Here is a 19,200-nt window from a genome sequence, read left to right as displayed (position 1 = left end):
GCAGTTCTGAAAATGAATGCTTTCGATGTGTGTAAGCAACCTGCTGGCTCTTAGGCCACAGGTTCCACAAGGTGGGGGCATCTCTGCCAACTCATAAGGTTTCCACAACAAAGAATGATGAATAGAAAATGAAATGCTAAAGAAATAACAGCTATGCATAAATGAGCAAGCATCTTTTAAAATCCAGTGTCTTTCTTTCAAAGGACTTTATGCCAGCTACAAACAAGAGGGAAGTTTAAATTTTATGAGGACAGGGAATATGTCTTTATCATCCCTGCCCTTCTAATAATGTGAGCACAGTGCCTAGCACATGGGAGGCATTTGGGAAATGTTGTAGAGAATGAAATTACCCAAATAAAGGCAATTTAGCTATCGTTGTGTATTAGAACAGAATTTTGTAACCTTGGTACTATTGATATTTGGAGCCAAATTATTTTTTGTCCTAAGGATCTGTCCAGCATGTTGTAGAAACTTTAGCAGCAAGTTTAGTCTCTACTCGCACAAAATGCAAGTACACTTCATTCCTTCCCTCTTCTTTAATTGCCGAAATTGAGAACCACTATTTTAGAGTACAGATATATTCTGCAAAACCTTCTAAAGATTAAGATATACTTTCATAAACTAGTCATGTCTCCCATTGATTTCACTGGGTAAGCCTGAGCAATATACCTGTCACAGTTGGCAGTTTAGCCTGAGTTCTTGGCTTTTAGTGAGCAATTAACCACTTCAAACATAATTCAGAATTCAATTCAGTTGACGTTTACTAAATATCCACTGTCCATCAGGGTGTTTTCATATGGCTTTAAACCCACTACAGCTAGTTTGTTCCCAAATCATCTCAAGAAACACAACAGACTTTCTTCCAAGTGAAACAACTTAATATTTTGTTTTTAAAGAAAATGAGTCAAACTGGTCTTTATCTCCCTTAGTGTCCTCTTGAGAATGTTATGGAGTAGAGGATTGGTTGGACCAAAAAGGGAGCCTCAAAGAGGAACAGAAAGGCACAGCTAGGACAAACAGTATCAGACATGGCTGTGTCACATCCCCGGGCTACTGTTTCACAGCTGCGTCAGCCCTGAGCAAGTGACCACACCTCTCTGGGCTGTAGTTTCTATCATTTGGTGGGGAAAAGACACAATAGCACCTTACAGTTTCTTGTATTGTAGAGAATGGAAATGGAAAGTGCCCAGCACAGCATTTGACTCATTGGCACATTATGAATAATACAGGGTTTGAAATAGCATCACTATTCTAAAGATAAGTTCATCAGGGTAAAAGGTACACACTGAGTTTTACAATCACTCTCTGTATGGTAAGCTGCCAGATCTTCTAAGTTCTGGAATGCTACAACAAGATGGTCTTATCAGTGGCATTGAAATTCTGCTATTAAATCAATATCACCTCCTTACTTAGGGCCAAGCCAGGAGGACTGATCTTTTCTATGCCAAATTAGGAATTATTAAAAGCAGAGTCATTTCCAGTACATATTTGTTATAAGCCTTGGAACAAAGGAAAGGAGGGGAAATGAGAGAAGGTCCATGCACAAACTGCACTTTCTTACAGAATCAGGTACCAGCTGTGAGGTTGCCATCAGTCACATCTGTTCTCCCAGATCCCTGAGACCTTCTGTCTTCAACATGTGTTTATTGACTATTTACTCCATGCCAGGAATCAAAAATTGGTTATACCAGTTGCCATGAACAAATTAGCAAACTTCATTTTCCGTATCTTTTCTAAAATATTTTTTTAGTTATACTTGGACACAATATCTTTATTTTATTTCTTTATTTTCACGTGGTGCTGGGGATTGAACCAGTACCTCACACATGCTAGGCAAGCCTTCCACCACTGAGCCACAACCCCCAGCCCCCAATTTCCATATCTTTAAAACTGGGATAACATCCAACTCAGAGAGGCTCTGTGAAGATCAGAGATAGTGTCTGTATAGTTTCTAACAATGCCTGACACAGAAAAGGCACTCAACGAATGTGCCCTCTGATGAAAGAAAAGAAAAAGCAAGCCACATCCCAGCAATCCCCCCTTGTATGTGCATCAGAATCACCTGGAAAGGGCTGCGAAACCAGTTTCTGATTCAGTAGATCTAGGGGAGGGTCCAAAGATTGGCATCCCTAACATTCCCAGGTGATACTTCCACTGCTGGTTTAGGGACCATCCCTTGAGAACCGCTACCTTACCCATCAAGGTGGACCAGCCCCTTCCTTAAGATCAAGTGTGTGAGAGGACAAGATAAGCCTGTACGGGAGGAGTTCGAATGTTCCGCTGATTTAGCTTGGGATGGGGAGAAGAATCCTGTGACTTGATTCAAACATAAGCAAATCCCTGAACTTTCTGTGGGATACTCTGGTAGCAGCCAGACACTTACGATGTTTCCTCTTTTTGCATGGTCTCTGTGTAGCTCCAACCCCAGCCCCTAGGCAGAGCTCGCCATCCAAATCATCTGCATCCCACGCCAGTGATCCGACCACAGATGATATCTTTGAAGAGGGCTTTGAAAGTCCCAGCAAAAGTGAAGAGCAAGAAGCTGTAAGTGACTGGTTTTGTTGTTTCTGTTTTTGGTTTCCCTTAAAATTAAAGCTTCCCCTATCTGGAATGGACGGTGCACAAGGATGCCTGCATGGAAGAGAAAGCTGGCTCAGACTCAAGTTCTAAAGGGTTGCTTGAAGGAGCTTTGTTTTATGTTCAAATGAGTCAGCCACAGAATGCTGTCCTATTTTTTTAAGTCATAAGAGCCCTTGCATTTGTGGGGTGGCATCCTCCAACTAAAGTTGTGCTCTCCTTGCGAATAACCAGTTGTGTGTGCTGCATGAAAATATGCCAAGTTGTTTTATATTTTCAGTTGTTGAAAACAGAAAAAAAAAGTGTTATCTTCTTGTGTTCTAGCCTGATGGATCACAGGCCTCCTCCACCAGTGATCCATTTGGTGAAACCAGTGGTGAGCCCCGTGGTGATAATATAAGTCCACAGGCCGGTAGCTAGATAGCGCAGGTCTGGGTAGGTATCTGTCCTTTTGATCTTCTTTATCCTTAAGCCAGCTGCTTTCCTTCCTGCTCTGCTTGTTTTTGTTTCTGCAGTCTTATCCCTAGTCTTTGTACATTATTCCGTTGCCTGCTCTGTATTCCCATGTCTGCACCATCCCTCCTTGCCTGTGCTCTGTAACCATCTTTCCTTGCCCATGCTCCATTACCTGTGTCTGCACCATCTCTCCCTGCCTGGTTTCTATTTTCCACTTTGCTTTTCCTCATGGATGAATGACCTTTGACATATACCAGGAGGTAGAGCTTGGGGCGGCGGGAGGGGGGGCGCGGGGGGGGGGAGTAGGGCATGGTCATGTTATTTTTATCAACGATACATTCTGAGTGGGTGGTGATAGAGTGAGGCCAGGTCAACACCACATAATGTGGATTTAGTTTCTAAAAGCAGAGTTCTGAGATGGGCTCATTCTGCCCACACTGATAATTTCTCAGTGAGTTGTGGTCCAGATGTTTTAATCTTTTAAGCAAATGTCACTGCATTTGCCTATATGCCACAGATCTAAGGAGGTCACCAGTCATACACACAGAGAAGCCAGACTACGAAGCAAAACCAAGCAGGGCTTGAAATAAGATTGATAAAGATGTGAGATCATGGTAGCCCCTTTTCATTCAGCCAGAAAGGGCCCTGTACCCGCTTCCAATATGACAGTGAAATTCAAAGCCACTTGTGAGGCTCTGCCGCTTTGCACCTGTGTCGTCGTAGCATGTGATTTGCCACCGAATCACTTCAGATCCCATCAGCAGCTGCTTTGAGAGAGGTGTACTTACATTTGCTACAAGTGTCTTTTTGGCACTTGAATTTCAATACATCTGATTTGATCGAAAGAAAGAAGAGCTGATAGAGCGAACCTCCTTGGGAGATAGAAGTACACCTTGTTACCCAGGCGTGATTTCTAAGGTCACTCCTTGACAAATGTGTTCAATTTTCAGACACTTTCTTAGTTTTCCATAAATATATAGGACTATGAGGCCAAATCCAAAGAGCTCCTTTTTAAAAGTCCTGAACAGCATGATCAGAGCCATTAAAATGGTAAATAGTTTTCACCACCCCTCAGTGGAGTCTAAGGCTACTTCAGGATCATTCTCTGTCCAGGCATAGGTTATTTAGACAGTTATTGAAAGCTAATATAGTATTCTGAGAGTACATTTTGTTGATAGGTTTTATGATTAAAGAACTTAACATACTGTATATTTGGCCACATCTTATAGCAGTTCAATACACGTCACAATATATCATGCCACGTAGAACCACCTACTGCTCGTTTACAAATTCACTCTTGCAAAACTATTTCAGGAGATGGTTTATTAATTTCATGTCAGTGCTCTAGGAAAGAGAAAAGTTGGGGATTATGGGGAGGCTTCTCAGGATGACTGCCCAGAAGGACATTTTTGGGGGGAGGGGGCAAGTAGCTTAGTTCTAAAGCACCCCTGGGTTCAATCCCCAGTACCAAAAAAAAAAAAAGAAAAGAAAAGAAAGAAAGAAAAGAAAGGTGGTATGGAACTGAGGTCATACCTGGGAGCAGGTGACAGTGGACAGGGGTTCCTCTGGCAGGGCCCACCAGAAAACTTGCTGAGCTGTCACCTCTTCAGCTTTCACCTTACCAGGTGTGTCCCACCCGTGTGTTTGAGGTAATGACCTGAGCTCTACTTCTTTTTGGTCACATATTGTTGACCTGCCACTGGCCCCACCAAGTCAGAGCCACCCCTTCTGTGTCCAGAGGCTGAGTCCACAACAGACCAACCCCTTTCCCTGCTGGGATCCCATTCACTGGCTTCTCCAATGACTTATGCCTCTCTGTGCTTCTTCACATCCTGGCCCATGCTGTGCCCAGTACACCTGTCCACCACTGTGCTTCAGCCCAACTGCAGTCATCTGCCCAGCTTCAGAGACACCCGGTACCAGCACAATGTGAAGCACTTTAAGCCCTACCAAGTGTTGCCACTTGCAATGTTTCAAGCCGCCCAGGAGGTTTTCATATGTTGTACTTCATGTGCTCAACCTTGCCTTGAAATTTTTGATGAATGAACTAGAGGTAGCAAGCCATTCATCAGGATAACAGCAAATCATCTAAAATTGAAGTTCTTCTAAAAACAAAGGTGACTAACACCATTTGTAGACCAATGTATCAAGCCCTCATCTTCACGAGCCTGTTTAGCTGGAGGCAACCCTACAAACTAAACGGTTTCATGGGGCTTTGGTCTGTCTCACAATTGATGCTTGCATCCAGCACCCCAGGCCATGGCTGAGTTGCAAAAAGACATAGCATGGAATAGCGGGAAGAGCTTTGCATTTGGAACTTGAGTTCAAATCCTAACTCAGCCACTTTGTGGTGGGAAATCTTGGGCAAGAACCATTATTTCTTTTGATTATTGGTTTCTTCATTTGCTGGAAGAGGCTTATATTATCTCTGATGTTAACTGAGATAGCACATGTCAAGTCTCTAGCAAGGAGACCAACATGGGATGCTCAAATTATCTAGGTTCTGGGGTAATGTTGTCTGATTTCAGAATCTGATTCCAACACTTCTTATTTATGGGATCCTTCTGAGATTTCATAATCATTCTCTAATCTTATTTTATTCATCAAAAAATAAGGATAAAATTGATGTCTGTTTCATAGAGTTACACACCAAGTAAGTGAAGTCATGTATATGGAATTCTTAGTACAGTGTCTTGCACATAGAAAGCATCCCAGAGATGCTTGGCTCTTGTCACCTCCACCACTGCTGCCTCCACCACCACCACCATCATCACCACCACAACCATCATTATCATCATCAACATCATTGACATCATCACCACCATCATCAGTACTAGTACCACCACCAACATCACCACTAACACCACCACCATCATCACCACCACCATTATCATCACCACCACCATCATCACCACCACCATTATCATCACCACCACCACTGTCATCACTACCACCATCATCAGTACTAGTACCACGACCACCACCACCATCATGATCCACCATAACCATCAACTTTACCATGTGCTCAACAAATGTTGATTTTCTTTGCTACCTTAGATTTTATACACTTATCCCTTATGTTTAATAATGCCATTGTCTGGGAGGTTTTACTTGATACCTTCTGTGTCCACACAATTGATTTTCCATATGTCTCAAACCAGCTTTGGGGTGGGGGTAGAGAAAAGAAAAAGTCTGCTCGGTAGCTCTCTGGATTGCCTAGTCCCATAATCAGAATGATCCCAGTTTGGAGCCTCATAGGCCACCTCCCACTTCCAAAAAAAATGAGCAGTATTCGATTTACATGTGATTCATGATAAATCCTTTCCAGCTCCAGAAGAGAGCCAGACTGTAATCTTTGGTGAAGCAATTTTCTCTCTTTGAAAGCTTAGCCTGGCCATTTCACAGTTCCCTATCACAAATTGTGTGCCAAGGGGCTGGTGCCAGCCTTGCAGACACATCCTCTATAATCCCCACTGGGAAAGCCTGAATGAGCATTTCTAGGTCCTTCCATCAATAGCAGCACAGGCCACATGAGATCTTTTTATCTATGTCCCCTATCACCCATCCACCCAACTAGAAATGTACTGATGTACTGACAGCAATTGCTTGGTGCATTTCTGGACATTTGAAAAGGGGATCCAATGCAATGATAGTTATGTCTGTAGCTTTATTTTCTCCTGAACTTTCATATAGTAGGGAAGCAAGAGTCCCATCCTTCTTATCACCCTTGCAACCATTATCTCCAGCTGTTTTTTATTAGCAATAGCCACACAGTTCTGAGTAAGCAGGGATGGCATCTGTTGATAAGTTAAAGCCCTATCACACCAAAGTAAGAGAAAACAGGCAGACTCAGTCCCTGCAGGTGGAAGCTTTGGGGCCAGTTGCAAACATTTCTGTTTTAGCAATAAAGGAAAATATCTTCAATTATTTCCCTCCCCGTGCCTCCACCTCCCTATTGGGAAAATCATGTGTCTTGGAAAGACTGAGTCAACAGGAGCAAAAAAAGAACCAAAGTAATATTATAATGGCTGGTGAAGGAATGGCAGGTAGTTTATACTTCACTGATGTGTTGCTGGAGCAATTTTAAGGGCAAAATGTTAGCTTTTGAGGAGATGAAAGAAAATGAAAACATTTATTTGGTTAAATGGCTAAGTAAATAAACTGCCTATCAGACTTTCCCAGCTGTCAAGTCAAAGTAGCATCTGTAACAATGGGAATTGTTTGGTCTCTCTCCCTTTGTAGCAATAGATAGTGCCATAAATAATAAGTTGCTGTCATTTTTTTAAATACTGATCTTCATAGAGGGAACTCATGACATATAAAGTATTACCTGGTAGATTTCTCACATTCAATGGATGATAATGCTTTGGGAGGAGGAATCAAAGGAAAGAGGGAGAGGAAAAGGATGAAAGGATGGAAGGAAGGAAGGAAGGAAGGAAGGAAGGAAGGAAGGAAGGACAGAAGACAGACACAGAGCCACGGTCCTTGAGTTTGATATGGCTCCAAAGATGGTGAATTTGAGCACATCTCTCTCTCTTTCTCATCTAAAGAAATACAAATGCAGCAGCTTCCTTTCCAACCTATTCAAGAATCACATAATATCATGAATTTGCAAGTGTTTTGTCAGCTTTGAAAATAATAATACATGGATTATTATTGCTCTTGTTTTTAAATAGAACTGAACAATAGAGCCTTAAAAATCATTCAAATAATAAATCAAAGCTGTCCATTTCACGGATATACAATTCAGACGCAAGTCCAGCCTCAGCTTTGGAGGGAACAATGTCGGACACACTTGGGGAGTAGTTCAGTCACAAGGTGGCCAGGGTCTGGTGGGCCCAGTGCCAAGAAACACTTAAAAGCTGGAATGGCAGGAGATAAGACAGAAGGGACGTAGGAGGTGAAGGAGGAGTCGTAAACTGGAGTGAGTGGCACCCAGTTCCCTGACATGGCGAGTTAAGTGGTGCCCATCACTGTGCCAAAGAACACAGCAGCCTGGTTGAGCAGAAAGAAGGCAAGTTTACTTTGGGACTGACTATGCTTGAGGTGTCCATAAGACATTTAAGTCCAGACACCAGTAGGCTCCTGGATACAACCTCTGGAGGTTGAAAGAGAAACCAGGCCAGATATGAAGGTCCCAACACAGGTCTCAGCCATTGGAGTAGTGGGCAAAGAGAATACACTTCCGGAGCATAACTTGGTGGACTCTCTGGATTATTTATGCTCTATGGGTCTTGCAGTCTATTGCAACTGCTGACTGTTGTAAGCAGGACAGCAGCCAAAGACAGTGTGCATCAATGTGTGGGTGTAGCAATGTTCTAATAATACGTTATTTACAAAAACAGGCAGCTGCCAGAATTGGCTAACAGATTATAGTTTACTGATCCTTGAGTTAGATCACACTCACTGTTTCTAGAATCACTCTGTGGGAGGGAATTTCAATGCCTTTTATCCAATACTATTAATATACTATATTTTAAAATTACTAGCACCACTTAATTCAGTCTTCATATGATTCTTTAATATTTTTATTGGTACCACTATATATATATATATATATATATATATATATATATATATATATATATGACAGGTAAAGCAGAAATCCTAAGATCCAAATGAACTAGAGCGAGGATTGGAATCTAGATGCAGATTAAGTTAACTCGGGAGCACTCAAAGAGGATCAGAGTGGTTCCACTTGGGTTTAGCAGCACCCTTCTGACATAGTAGAAATGTGACATGAGGCTGATGGCTTCATTTCTGAATTTTGAAGAATTTTCTATGCTAACAGCTGTACTTCTAGGCAGAAACTAATCACAAAGCTTTATTTTTCTTTTTCTTTGAAACCACAAAGGAAAAGAAGACTCCTACCTCTAAAGATCCTTCATGGTATACGAGCTCACTTATTCTCACCATCTCATGGGGTAGATGTTACAAACCTGGTTTGACAGATGAGGAAACTGAAGCCCAGGTAGGGGAAATGCTTGCCTAAGCTCATACAGGCATCTAGGAGGATTGCTGAGATCTTTCTGGTTCCAAAAACACAGTCATTTTCCATAACTCACCCATACATGGATTCAGATAGGACTTTGTGTGTTTTCAGCCTCACTCACTCTCTTCTGCCTATCACCACCTTTTTTCATTTGCCAAGCCTGGAAATTTGAAGTCCCCACTGACCTAGGTCACATGCTAGAGCTGAAAGACCATGAGACTGAAGTTGCTGCCTGCACAGGACAGTGCTGAGGGACTTTGCTCAGCTCCTAGCTCCAGTCTGACCCCTAACTTGGACACTGATCTTACCCAAGACTTGCCAGCGTGGACATAGATGAGCTCTTTCAACAAGCAAACTGCATAGTACACCTTGACCTCACATCTGAGACCCAACTCTCTCAGCATGTGGTGTCTTCTCCGCACTATGTCTCTTTTGACATACCTTTGCGAGGTGTGGCCAAGCTTTCCAAAATAAACACAATACACAGAAAATAGCAATAAAGTCATAAGAACAGTTTTACCTCACTTCCAAGAGGGTGATGTTGCAATGTGATATAGGAAATACTTGCTCTTATACTTCATGCCAAAGAGCCAAGAACAAGGGGCAGAAACAAGTTAGCCAAGAAAGAAGGGAAATCCAAGCTATGGGCCTCTCCCCTGGCTCTCTGCTCTCTCCCACATGGGACCTCAGTCTCCTTATCCAGGGCAGGAATTATGAGACAGGGGCTTGCAGCTTTAATATTCAACAAGTAGGCATGAGTGGGAGTGGATAGGACGATGGGCTTCAGAAGACCTGGGACAGTTACAGGAAGCTGTAGAAAAAACAATCTAGACTTCAGTGATCAGGAGCAGACCCCAGGGTTGCTGGCACTAGGAGGTGGATTGGCTGAGAAGGACACAGGGGAAGTTGTTAGGTGAGGAAATGTTCTGTAGCTCACATGAGTGTACAGATTTGTTGCAACTTATGAAGCTACATTTAAAGGGGTATACTTCATTGTATATAAATGATACCCCAATAAAGTTGATTTTAAAATAATGAAGAGAATAAGTAAATTCATAGAGAATGAAAGTCTCATTAGTAGTTACCAGGGAATGGGGGGTCAGGGGAGTAGGACGTTATTATTGCTTATTGGTATAGAGTTTTGTGGTGGGTAGTAAAAGAGTTTTGGAAATAGTAGTGATGGTTGCATAACATCATCAACATAATTAATACCACCAAACCCTAAGTTAAAATGGCAAATGTTATATTATTTATATTTTACCATGAAAAATATCTTTTTACAAAAAGGAAAAAAAATAGAGGGAACAATAACCCAGTATGTCTAAGCACTGCCCTGTGCCATCTGAATGACCTTGGACACTCACCACCCTGGAGAGTGTGGTTTCTTTGCTTGAAATAGAGATGGGAACACCAGGGGTATACTCCCAGGAGGAGCTCAAGGGGGATCATGGGCATGATATAGGAAAGTCTTTTATAGCCTGTAGAATTTTCTGTAAACATAAGCTATTATTTCTCTAATTCTCTAAGTCCACTTTGCTGTTATACATGAGCACATAATTCATACTTAAAAGAACTCACAGAGCAGTCTGCAAATAGTGGAAGTCTCTTATCCACAGGGCCTGCAGCCAGGTCTTTAGATTAATTCTGCATTTATTCTGCACACTTCCCTGGCTGATCCAGTGCCACCGTTATATTTCATAACAGAGAGCCCATTTGCAGTTGCACCTATGTGCGATGAAGGAGAAGCGATTTGGACTGCTTAATAATCACTTGTGGTGATTAAAACCATCTCTGAGAAGGGAGGATGAAACACACATCCAAACACAAGGGGCCTTATCTTCTTGAGGGTATCTCCCTGGGAAAGGTCCCTGTGTTTTCTCCTTTAGTCCTTACTTTCCACCCTTCTTTCAGAGGGGACCTCTGTCTATTCTTACAACTGAAGACTCTGGCACCCAGGGGAATGGGACCCAGGAGTCCTGGGGTTACTAAGTGGGAGATGGCAAGGAAGAATACAACCCCTGAAGTCCAGGCCTTAGTGTTCTCTGTTGAGCATCAATAATTTCACACAGGTCAGCATCAAACAGGGCCCCTCAGGGATGGTGATGGGCCAAAACAAACACAGCCACTCACAGTCATGGCCAAGCACAAGCAAAACATGAACAGTGTCCAAACTGTAAAAATGTAAAAATGACCAACTCCCCCTCTCCCCTGGCTTTAACCTTGCCCCATTCTTCCTGCCTTCCACAGAAGAATTATTAAGATCATCATAGAACTAACCGCACTTTGTGGACACCATGAAAGCCAGAGAAAAACCTTTGTCCGTCATCTAACATCAGCTCACATCCTGTGATGCAATGCTCCCTGGTTCCCCTGTCTGCAATGAGGCATTACTTGGTCAACTCCGGGTGGTTCCAGGGGGTCTTAGGAACAGCACCTGAGGTCTTCCTGAGCCCAGACTGCTGTGCCTCCATCTTTCACTGACCCTCTGGGCACATAGGGTGTTTAACTTCGGGGAAAGCGTGGAGGGTTGATGGTATTCTAGTTTTTACTACATAGTGTTCATTTACTTGTGGTCCTCTAAAGATATTACTGTCAAAAATCACAGAGAAGCTAAAGTTTCTAAGCATTTACCAACCTCCATTAGGAGGTTGCTTAGAGACATTCACTTACTCACCCTTACCTAAGTGTTCCTTGTTAGTGGACTTGTCTCTTGCTCAGAACTTGGGATGCTGGCCTGCGAGGCACAGTGGAGCTCAGGGCAGACACGCTCAGTGGTACCATGACAGGAGTGGAGAGGGAGGTCTGTGTGAGGCACTGCAGGAGTTGGGAACAGAGTGGCTCCCCTCCCTGACGAGTCCAGGAAAGCCTTTCTGTTTGAGCCAGATCTTAAAGCCCCGACTCTCATGTAGAGCAAAGAAGGCCCAAAGAAACTGCCTGGGCCATGTCTCAAATGGGAAAATTCTGTCTGTTGTGTTAGGGTAAACCCAGATCCTGCAATCTGCATGGCTGAACCCAAGAAACCAGTGAGAGAGGATGGAGAATTAAGAAAAATACACACACATTTGGGCACCGAGGCACACACCTGTAATCCCAGCAGCTTGGAAGTCTGAGACAGGAGGATGGCAAGTTCAAAGCCAGCCTCAGGAAAAGGGATGTGCTAAGCAACTCAGTGAGACCCTGTCTCTAAATAAAATACAAAATAGGGCTGGGGATGTGGCTCAGTGGTCGAGTGCCCCTGAGTTCAATTCCTAATACTGCCCCCCACCCCCCAAAAAAGAAAAACATACAGATATTGAGAGAGAAAGCTGGAATCAGGTGGAACACTGCACTCTGATAGAGAAACAGTGTCTGAAGCGCTGACCCAGCAAGTTTATTTATATAGGGTCTCAAAATCAAGAAATTAAGGACTATAGAGGCATTGCTCCTTGTGCACTAGAAAATTATGGGGCTAGAAACATTCTTGTAGCTATTTCAATTATTGGAATGCTTGGGGCTTCCTGTGGCACCCAGGAAGCCCATTGTTCAAAGTTTCTACTAAGTGGGAAGGCTTGAAGTGAAACTGGTGAAACATTGCAGTTTTCTTGCTATGCTCAGAATCCTCTGTCCTGGGAGCTGGGGTTTGAGCTCCAAGCTATGAGCTACCAGGGGTCACTATTCAGCTGGGAAGTTGTCAACTGGCACCTTCCCACCGATAAATTCCTAAGAGTGGTATCACCTCTGTCCAGGGGTCAGTTCAAAGCAATGATTCATTCGCCACTCTTGACATCCAGAGTGGGGTCAGGAAGGTGGAACAGGAGGGAGTGGAAGTAGGTGAGGGGTTAGGGAAGGAGAGTCCATATTGGAAAGGCCTGTGTGCTGTCCCAAGGAGTTGACATTATCTTCCTGAGTCTGGAGGGCCATTTCAGGCAGGAGATTAACATGACCAAATCCATTTCAGAAAGATCATTTTGGCAGAGGAAAAAAGAAAGATTTAAAAAAAAAAAAAAACAACATGATTTTTGTGACATAAAGGTTGAGTTTTGATTCATGGTCTACAAGGGATATTTATTAGCTCTAATGAACTAGAAGACTAATGGGCCTTGTTTGCCCAGCTAAGGAGCTCCATGATCTTAACCCGGGGTGATGGCGAGCCTTTGAAAGATTTGAAGCACGACAGTGATGTGGTCACATCTGTCCAAAGAAAACAAAACCAAAAAAAAAAAAAAATCAGCCACGGTGGGTTATGTTAATATGTGATTCCATTTAGTCTTTTTGGAATATTGAAAACAGCTTGAAGACTCCATCGTGACCTTGCCAGAAAACAGGTTGGAAAATTCTGGATCAAATGATTTCTTAGCTCCCCTCTCACTCTGACAGTCTAAGGTTCTGTAACAAGGAAAGTAAAGCTATTGCCAAAACGTATAATGCATCACGGTGTCAGACTTTGGGATTATCTGCTGCTTGGGGTTTTCCACACCACTGCTCCTCTTCATTAGTGGGGATAATTGAGAGTTGACTGCAGTTGGTACCGCTGTTGTGATGGGTATTTGAAGCTAAATTCCGGCAAGCAGGAGATGTGTGAATATTTATCTCGGCTGCAGAAAGTGAATGCAGCGTGGCATTAATTACCCTGTCTGCGCCTGCTGTCGTCCCCTGTTTTTAGGTGTCATTCTCAGTTGGATAAATTAGTTTCCAAAATTAGAATAGAGCAAATTGTAGGGTGAGATCAAGCCAGCCTGACTTCTTAGGGCACCCAGAAAGAATGGGCTCAGAAACTCAACCCAGGACACATGCAGATACCTAAGGAAACGCTTCTTCCCAGTCATGTGCCTGACTGTTTTTCTTTGTTTACTCTCCCTACTCTACCCCTGGAGTGCCCAGGGAAGAGAGAGAGAGAGAGAGAGAGAGAGAGAGAGAGAGAGAGAGAGAGAGAGAGAGAGAGAGAGAGAGAGAGACAGTGACGCTCATGTTTTAGCCTTACAACAGATATTTGAAACAGTCAAAGACATTGGCACAGAGTAGATCAGGTACTTAATAAATCATCTTGCTATACGTTTTGATCAATTTGATTTTGAAAGAATAAAGCCAAGTTGAAGTGTGTTTAGAACAGAGGAATCACAACAGTGAAGAAACTAGAAGCTGTCACAATCACTCACTGACAAAACAGAGGCTCTTTTTGGAGGACCCAAGATCTGCTATCTGAACTATAAGACTAATGGGCTTATAGTTTACATAATGTATATGTAAAAAGGCAGAAGGTACCAACCAGCAAGCAGTAACCCAGAGGAAGGAGGTGGAAAAATGGCTCTGGACCCTCTGTCATTGGACATGTGAAGAAGGATTGCAGTTCTTTCTGATTCAGAGGGCAGCAAGAGGTGTGTGGGTGGAAAGCAAGAAAGGACCTATTAGCATTATTATGTTGCAGAATAGGGTGTCTGCGAGGGCAGGGTGTTCCTGCTCCCCAGAAAAACCCAAACAATGAACCCTGGAGGAAAACACCTTGGCTCTGAGGGTCACAGCCCTGCGTTCTACCCTGGGCGTGCTTCCTTAGTAACCCTGTGCTTGGGGGGGGGGGGGAGGAGAGCTCTCCTGCAGATTCCTCATCTCTGTACTGGTGGGCCTGGGCCTTATCTTGCAGGTCCTCTCACTTTGCAATATAAAGCAAGCAGAGCAATACACAAGAAGCAGCACGGTCACCTTGAGACTGCACAACCTCTCTGATCTTGAGGCTTTATCTGTAAAATGAAGATGGGAGGGAAAAAATATCTGCTTCCAGGACTGTTAAATAGATAAAATAAGACATGAAGGTGCTTTGTAAACTCTGAAGCACTTTACAGATGGAAGGATTAGTTGGCCTCTCTCATAGTGGCTGCTGTAATAGACTAGGAAAAAACACTGCACCCCATTTCCAGGGCTCCTGTATCCAGACATTAGCATTGTGACCATGGGCAAATTACTCAACTTCTCTGTACTTGATTTCTGACTTGCAAAAGAGAGCACACCTGCTGTACAAGGTGGTTATGATGGGTTATGTACTTAACAATCCCTAGCACGGTACCAGGCACATAGTAGAGACTCACAAAATGCCAATTCATTCTGAAGGTCCAAGAAAATAAGGAAAGAAAAAGGATCTATACACACTTGGCACGAGGCAGAATAACATAAAATTCTGTAAAATATGGCAGAATAAAGATATGAGTGTGCTCATTTAATTCTGCCACAAACAGCCTTGAGGTCAGTTTTAGCAGAAGGGTTAGACTTTGGATCTGATGTGCTTGGCCAGTGTACACCGGTTCATCTCAACATGAGCCAAAGTCTGAAGTGGCTTAGACAAGGACAGGCACCTGTCCCCATCTACAATTGTCTTGCTGCATTGTGCTGAAAGTCCCTGTGTGGGTCTCGGGACAGCGCCTCAGGTGCAGGCAAATGAATGGCCAAACCAAACATAGCAGGTTGAAATAGAAACAAGCCCTAGAAGCTTTTGATTAAGAGCTAAAGACCGCCTGCTGTCTCTCTTGCTTGCTAGTCACCCTGTCACCATTGTTTGTGGAAGCCAAGAGCAGCTTGGTCTAGAGTAGACACCCAGAAATGGTGCTGGGAAAATATCCACTGGACCCATCATGATTGTTAGGGTTCTCTGAGGACTCTTTCCTCCAAAGCCTTGTGCTAGATGTTTTTCTGTGGATTAGTTCTAATTCTTTCAAGAACCCTCCAGGAAAAGCAGTATTAGTTACATTTCTTGCTTGAAGAAACGGAGGCTCAGAAAGGATAAATATCTTACCTCCATCACATAGTCGGTCCAGCTTCGCCCACCCGCTAGATCATGCTAAAGCAGTCCCTGCTTAAAAGCCAAGGATAGAACTGGGTGAGACATTCTTTTTCGTGAGAAAAACATGGCCAAAATGATAGGCACAATGATGGAGTAATCCAAAAATACCCTGAGGTCATCCATCATCCGCTGTCACCTTTCTGTCTTGACTCCTAACCCTTCCTGCCTTAAGCTGTCTCAGAACATCCCACCTGGAAAGGGCAGATCTCACTTTGTCCCTCTGTCCACAGGAGCCAGAGCCTCTCTATGCGCAGATCAACCGACCTAAGAAGTAGCATCAATGTGAGCTCATGGTGGGTGCTTCCAGACTGGCACGGAAATCGGCATGGCGACAGGCTCTCTTGTATTCTTTCACCTCACCTCATCTCACGAAGAAATTCACTATTGCCCGATGGAACTCCTTCTGAGGAGGGAACTAAGCATTTTCGGCAACCAATGGCAGATATCTATGGCAGCACAAAAAAAAAATCCACAAAAGTATATATATATATAAATAAAAAACACCCAACATTAAATCACAAATCAAGCAAATACTTACCCAACAAATATTCTGAGCTCTCTTAGCTGGGTTTAAAATGACCTGGGATATAAAATCGTAATTCTGCTTTTATTTCTCTACCTGTTGACCACTGTAGAGACAGAAAATTTGGAGTGACAGGCATCAGAGAATTGCAACAAGGTTGGCACTGACTTCTTTTAGGCAAAAGCAAGAGGGTCCACTGTGACCACAATGTCATCATTGACCCTATGCCTTCTGGCATATGATGAGTTTTCCCATTGCTCCACAGGGCTTGGTCTGCCATCCCTCACCCACACCTTTCCTTTCTTTGTCATGTTTGAAAATTAATGGGTGTATAAATTTTTGTATTGCTTTTGACTTTTTTTAGATATGGGTGAAGAAATCTAACTGGGAGCGGGGGGGAAAGTCTCTTATTATGAAGTAATTAACTTGAAATCACAAGACAAATAAGTGATGGATTATTCATTGTGATCAAGAATGTTGCCAAAATGACCCTTTAGTCGTTCTGCAAGCTGGTGAAGAAGGACAGTTTTTGGTTTGAATCTTCACTCTGTGTGTAGGAAAGGACATCAAATCCCATTGATGAGAAAGATGGAAAAAAAAATGCATCTGGTTTCCTAAGAAGCTCTAAACTCTGAGTACAATAAAATGATATTTTTATTTTCCCGATACTTTGCTGCTGTGATACTATGCAGACAAGTGTCTTCTCCACGTGCCATTTTCAAAGAAAAGTCATTTGCCAAATAATTCTGGTACAATCCTGGTCGTGTGGTTTTGGATCTTGAGAACTGACTTTCTGCTGGAACAATGAGGACATAAAACATTCAGCCTAACAAACTGATCCCGTGGTCAAAATGGTTCATCTCTCTTTTTGTACATCCGAAAATTCAAACGGGATTTTTATTTTGTAACTTGAAAAAGAAAAAAAAAAAAAACCTTACCATTAAACTCTTTAAATATTTAAGGGAAATGGCTTTAAGGAGTTCTAATGAAAAAAAAATTGTCAGTTTTTTTTTTTGTAAATATAAATGTTAATGAAAATGCTTTTTAATAATGCCATTACACTGTAGAGAAGGTGGCAGGCTGCGTGCAAAGTGTGACACCTTGATGGATGGGGCTCACTCTCCAGATGTTCCACTGGAGCAGATGGCAGGAAGGAGGTCGGGGACAGCTGGCGGGAGCATCTGGCCCATCAGCAGCTGGGGAAAAAGAGGGGGACTGTGGCTCCATAAGCCCACCTTCCACCAGCATGCCCACGTGGTGTGCAGAACAGGAACAAGGTGGTTCGCATTAGAAGGCCTGGCCTTGAGGTCCGCACACTCTCCACACCCACCTACTCCCTCCATAAATCACGGACTCTGTGTTCGAAACAGAGGGTTTAAGCTTCCTGTTTTTACACGGATGGGACAAAAAGTGCAGTGTTCGGTTCACATGTTCCGCACATGATTTTCATAAAGAATTATATATTTTTTTCCCTACAGAGAATTGTTATACAGGTCACACGTGTTTTCCTGATGTTCCTATGCAGTTACGGTATGTTGACTTTAGTGGTTTAACACTAAGAAGGAATCTTTAAAGAATCCTGTAATTCACTGGATTGTGGGGGGGTGATTCTTATTACTTGGTTTAAAATTTGAAAAGTAGAATTTGCATGGATCTGATTGGCTCCAATAGGCCTGTATGCTTTGGCTCTTCATGTCGCTAGAAATGGAAATGGTTTGGAAGATGAATTCTAAAATGATTGTACCCTTTATTCTCCCAAAAAAAAAAGAAAGAAAAAATAGAGAGATGTGTAGGTGATTATTGCTATCTGAAGCCCACATATTACCCAATAAGGTCATTGGAATCAGATTTGGGGTGGGGGGGTGTGGATAAACTGACCAAATGCCAAATGTTCATTAGAGAATATACATCAATGTCATCCCAGTGTGGAAGATCCCAAGAACCAGAAAAGCGAGAAGGCCATGTAGCACCTGCAGTGTCAACTGGGGTCCCAAGACCCCTCCAGCAGCGTCCAGAGATATAATCAGGCAGTGCTGTCATAGGAAGGAGAAACGGGAAAGGTGTGATCAGCAGGGGAGTTGTCCTGAAACCAGTTCGACGGTGAGTTCTGGAGGTTGGATAAGGTGGGCAGTTCCCCGGGGGGGAGATCACCTCAGCTGCTGTTCTCCTCGATCCCGATTCTATACAGTGGTGCTATCTTCTCCCTCAACGTGGCCATCCTGAGTTTGTCCCGCAGTATCACACCATCATGCCCATGCTTCCGGTTGCTTCTGCAGTGTTCAAAGTGAACCGTAGCTGATGTTTCGGGTGCACCTTCCGGAGTTAATTTCATAGCAGAGGGTGACAGCCCAATGGCTTGTCATCACTCATTGAACATGCTTGAAAATGTAACTGGCTCTGAACTTCCGGAAGATGCCCATGTGATGCGTTAAAGAGGGAAATAAAGTTGAGATTTTTAAACTGCCATCTATAGTCTCATTGGCAGAATTCTGATTTTTTTTTTTTTCCAAGCGCTGTTTGGTGAGTCCAGCCACACCGTACCCTATCCCAGGAATACAGTGACATTTCCAAACAAGAGCTGAGGTGCCAATACCAAAAGAGCATGGGGAGTCTGCACAGTTTCTGGTTAGATCAATAGAAAAAAAATCCATGTACGTAACTGTTAATTCCTCATCCTTCACTAGCACTAAATTTGTCACTTTAAATTTTGAACCAGGGAAATGCCACCTGTCGTTCTGTCCCCATTCCCCATAGCTCTTCAATCTTTACATGCCGCAAGACTTTTTTGATAACTTGTACTCATCCCAGTGTCTACTGAAACCCCATCATGTAATGTACCGGGCA

The 19,200-nt window shown here is 43.1% G+C and overlaps 1 protein-coding gene across 3 annotated transcripts in view; it reads left to right on the top strand.

Moving 5' to 3' along the window:
* Dab1 (DAB adaptor protein 1) overlaps window positions 1-2,997 on the top strand; it is a 268,808-nt gene extending 265,811 nt beyond the window's left edge. For all 3 annotated transcript variants that reach the window (XM_026382470.2, XM_026382466.2, XM_077791440.1), the window contains 2 exons: window positions 2,417-2,544; window positions 2,902-2,997. In XM_026382470.2, the coding sequence (XP_026238255.1) occupies window positions 2,417-2,544; window positions 2,902-2,997 (224 nt within the window). The remainder of the gene's footprint in view (window positions 1-2,416; window positions 2,545-2,901) is intronic.
* Window positions 2,998-19,200: the final 16,203 nt, after the last annotated feature.

The sequence above is a fragment of the Urocitellus parryii genome, chromosome 11 (assembly GCF_045843805.1).
Source record: "Urocitellus parryii isolate mUroPar1 chromosome 11, mUroPar1.hap1, whole genome shotgun sequence".
Classification (NCBI taxonomy): domain Eukaryota; kingdom Metazoa; phylum Chordata; class Mammalia; order Rodentia; family Sciuridae; genus Urocitellus; species Urocitellus parryii.
This window is presented reverse-complemented; position numbering and strand designations above follow the sequence as displayed.